The sequence below is a fragment of the Calliphora vicina genome, chromosome 5 (genome assembly GCF_958450345.1).
Source record: "Calliphora vicina chromosome 5, idCalVici1.1, whole genome shotgun sequence".
NCBI lineage: Eukaryota > Metazoa > Arthropoda > Insecta > Diptera > Calliphoridae > Calliphora > Calliphora vicina.
This window is the reverse complement of record NC_088784.1, coordinates 59,717,691-59,722,121: the sequence shown is the minus strand read 5'-3', so window position 1 is coordinate 59,722,121 and position 4,431 is coordinate 59,717,691. Positions and strand designations below refer to the sequence as shown.

At 37.8% G+C, this 4,431-nt stretch overlaps 1 protein-coding gene across 1 annotated transcript; it reads right to left on the bottom strand.

The window, feature by feature from the left end:
• Positions 1-518: 518 nt before the first annotated feature.
• Ppa (Partner of paired) lies at positions 519-3,372 on the bottom strand. Its single transcript, XM_065514504.1, has one exon. The coding sequence runs from the start codon at positions 3,292-3,294 to the stop codon at positions 1,711-1,713; it is 1,584 nt and encodes a 527-aa protein (XP_065370576.1). The 5' UTR covers positions 3,295-3,372; the 3' UTR covers positions 519-1,710.
• Positions 3,373-4,431: the final 1,059 nt, after the last annotated feature.

The following is a 4,431-nucleotide window of genomic DNA, read 5'->3' as shown; positions in this document are numbered from 1 at the left end:
TGAAAGTTCTATTTGCAGTTTAAGAGAAACTGAAAAAGTAATGCAATAAATTAATAGAAAAGATTTTAACTTAGTACTGCCAGCAGAATTTTTCTTTGCCTATTTGACTAGTGTATATTGCTATCTGTGGATGTTAAACACTTTTAAAGCAATTGTACTTTTACAATCAAAGTGTTCAGCTGTGGCACCCTTTGACTCACCTTGTATTTAAACAGGGTGGCTAAATGTGGTGTATGCAAATATTATTGATCGTTGTTTAAAAGATACATATTATTTCCTGTTTACTTTGTAAGCAGCTCACCTCGCTGTATATTTGAAAACAAAATTATTATGAAATTATGATTAATATCTTTAAAACTAAACCCGTGTTCAGCTTGAAATTTTCCAGGAGTAAACAAGAGAGTTTGCCACAACATTTTTCGTGAACTTTAAATCCCAAGATATCTATATCTCTTCGAAATTTTCCTTAAAAATTTCGAAGAGTCGAACCAAAACAAAAAAAAAAACAAAACAGAATATTTATTTTTTATATTGACATTTTACATGTTGCCATGACTGTTGTTTTTATTTTTTTTTTACATTTTTCTCTTTTCTTACATTGTAAAGTAGTAGATGTAGTTGTTGTTGTTATTTCATTACATTTCTTTCGTTTTTTTTTTCTCATGCAGTTGTTGTCGTTGTTGTTTGTGCTTCTATTCATTCGTTTCAGGGTCTGTTTGCTTTCCGTTCGAAGCAGCAACAACAAAAAGGCAAAAATACAACAACAAAACAAAAAACATAGTAGAAGTTGTAATAATAAGGTAAGGTTGCACGCACGCATGCAAGTACGAGTTGTTGTTGTTGTTGTTGTATTCAGTTGTCAGGTTTGTTTCACTCGATTGTGGAAAGTCAGTTGCGCTCTATACGTGTGTGTGTATGTATGTGTGTGTCTGAGAGTGTGTATGTTTGCATGCATCAGAGTGTGTGTTTCGTAAGCAACACAAAAATGCTAATGCCCTCAAAAAAAAAATGGAAAAAATTTAAAAAAAGCGAACAACGAAATAAAAACTTGTATTGTTTCGTATACGGATTGTAATATTTTGCTGTTGTTGTTTTTAAAATATTTTTTTTTCATATGTGAGTGTGTTAGTTCTACACCACTGTATGTGTGTAACTTTTTTAAGATTTTTATAAATTTTTTTTTTTTTTTGGCTAGAATGATAATTTACGTCCATAATTTGTGTAGCTTATTTTTTTTTTATAAAAAATACCACAAGAAATCCTGAATCCATTGCAAGTCTTCCTTCTTTCTTCAGGGAGTTGTTGTTGTTGTATGTGTGAGTGTGTGTTTGTGTGTTGCTGGGCGAAGGATAATAGTTTAGCACAAGTTGAAAGCGACTGACCAACCGACCGACCGACCGACCACCATCTGTAGTTCTAGGATTGTGTTGAGTACACTGGACTCTTGTGTTGAAGATGTTCTGCTTGCCAGTAAGCATCGTCTATAGTGTTGTCCCTATGGTACATTGGCGCTAAGGATGATGATGTTGATGATGATGCAGCAACTGCAGGTGCTGCTGATGAGTTGTTTGTTGGTATTGTGTTGGCATTCTTCATCTCTTGTTTACGATCGTCACCCCTAGGCCGAAATTTATCCTTAACAATGGCTTGAAGTAGTTTGTCTTCCTGCCTCTGCTCTGGTGTGTTGTTTCGGTAATGCCTTTTAGCACATCATCTTACGAGCCATAAGCCGAGATTAAGTTTAACTAGTTTCGGTAGCTTCATGATGACATCAATGCCCTTGGAAGACAACTGTGTGCAGCCGTATAAATCGATCGTCTTAAGGTTGGCCAACTCCTCGGCCAAGGTTTGCAGACCCTTGTCGGTGATACGGGAACATTGGCCGATATTCAGATGCTCCAGATCGGGCAAGGCCTTGGCTATTTTGAGCATACCCTGATCGGTGATTTGGCACTGATTAAGTGAGAGAGAGCGCAGGCGATAGAGTCCTTGAGCAATGTGGGTTAGTGCCTGATCGCTGATTTTGTCACAGAAACTGACATCGAGCGAGGTAATGCCACTGCCGCCTTCGGTGAGGTAGGCCATGCCAATGTCGGATATGTTGTCGCAGGAACGTAAATTGAGTTGCTCTAACTTGGGCATGCGAGCCAAATGCTTTAAGCCGCTGTCGGTAATGGACACGCAGAAACTCAAGTTGATGGACTTTAGTGACGTTAAACCTTGTGCTATGTGACCCAAAGCTTCATCGCTCAGACGTTGACAATCTTGCAGACCCAAATACTCGAGCTCGAGATTGCCCTCGGCGGTGGCTTTGTTGAGGCCAGCCAAATGACCAATGCCCTGATCACTTATATGCCAGCAGGAACGTAAATTGAGGTTTTTCAGTTTCTTGAGACCCCACGCTATCAGTAGCAGACCAGTGTTGGTGATGTTACAGCAACCTCCCAACTCTAGAGTCTCTAGGTTCTTGAGATGTTGGGCTATGCGGCCGAGACTAGTATCGGTAATTTGCTTGCATAGGGAGAGATCGAGTACTTTGAGATTTGGTAGATCCACTGAGAAAGCATGACCCAAATTGACATCGGCTACATTAAAGCAACCACTGAGATTTAAGGAGGTTAAAGCGGGTACACCCACAACTAGATCCTTCAGTGACCTTCTCAACGACAAGATCTGCACCTTTTTAATGCCACGCTTAACTAGACAGTTGAATAGACTAGGGCTGGAACGTTTTAAATGTAGTTTAGCTTCGACACCCTTCCAAATACTCTTCGAATAGGCCACATCACGCCAGGTGCCACACACTTGAGCTGCACGTCCCAAATCCTTGACGGACAGTTTGTCGAAAATCATCTCTAAAACTTCGGGAAAGAGATTGGTAATGTGTAGACCCTCGGCGGGTGGGGGGCTGTCGGGCGAAGCAGGTCTTTGTTGCAGATGATGATGGTGATGATGATGTTGCGCATGTGCTGCTGCCGCTGCCGCCGCAGCTGCTGCTGCAGCTGCATGTTGAAGATACAACGCGGGTGGTAGTGTTTGCAGCTGGGGGCGATGATGCAGTGCATAGGGGGTAAAACGTAGCAGATGATGAGCACTGCGTGTGAGGCCGGGTAATTCAGTCTGTTGATAGAGATGGTCTTCCATACTCCAAGCTGCTGCTGCCAACTGTGTGGCTGTGTGTATACTACTACCTCCACCACCGCCGCCACCATGGTAGTTGGTCAGAGCTGCGGCTGTTTGAAGTGACAAAGTAGTTTGATGATGGAAGGGTAGTATTTCGGTATTAGTGGCCATATTCAATATTATTTTTAAACTTTAGTGTTTTTTATTTTGTTTTTCTTCGGAGGAGATTCACTTAATCGGAACGCTTTAAAGCGTTTTTATTCTTTGTAAATTTTATTTAATATTCTTTATTCAATTGTTTAGTAACACGTTTACTGAGTAGTTTTCTGTATGTTATGGAATATTTATTTTTACACACTTGTAAATTTCTTTATTTTATTTGCAATTAATATGACACTTGGTTAATTTATTATAATTCTCATAATATTTTTTGTTTGGTAAATTTTCTTTTGTTTAAGAATATTTTTTTATTACAAATATTTTACAATTCAAAATAGCAATATAGAAACTTTAGTTGAATATTTTTGCCGTCTGTTTACAATATTTGTATCAGAATTATTATTTTGTATTTATCGGTTTGTGTTTTAGAATAGGACCGCGCACAATACCGCACTGTATAACAACGTATCACAAACTAAACTCCCTGGTCGAATGTTTGAGTTTATAACTATAACTACAAAATACGACTTTGGCCAATGCTCACTCACACACACATCTGTAGCTCCACACACATACTGCAGCAGGTAAAGAGTGCAAAGCAGAGGAACCCAACAAAAAAGAGAATATTTCTTTTAATCTCTGCACAATTCAGCCATTTCCCAGAATACAATCTAAGAGATACCAGGTACTTGCTGTTTTTTCTCTATACACTCTACAATTTTGTATCTGTGTGAGCGAATGTCGCTGTAGTGGTTCATTTAGGTAGAAAGAAAATAATAAATAAACTGAAATTCTTAAGATTGTGAGACTGTATGCGTGAGTAGTATCTATGAGACTTTGTTGATTATATCTTTAAAGCAGTGGTAAATGTGTGTATTTTTGTGTGGCCCAAGTTACTACTCGTCCGTATACAACACAATACAAAATATTCTTCTATTCTATGCTTCTTAAAGAAATTTCATTTAAAAACGAAGAAACCTATAGTTTTTTTTATTTTTATTTTTCAAAACTCTAACTAATATTTATGTAGATACTTTTTTGAATTTAGTTTAAAAAAAAACAAGTAGTACTTGCATTTAAAAGTACAGTATAGATTTTAAACTAATTTAAACTACATATTTGTATGTTAAATTCTAGTTGCCACTTTTG

Bases quoted from the DNA above. Each gene is read 5' to 3' on its own strand.
- Ppa (XM_065514504.1), bottom strand. From the start codon at position 3,294: ATGGCCACTAATACCGAAATACTACCCTTCCATCATCAAACTACTTTG.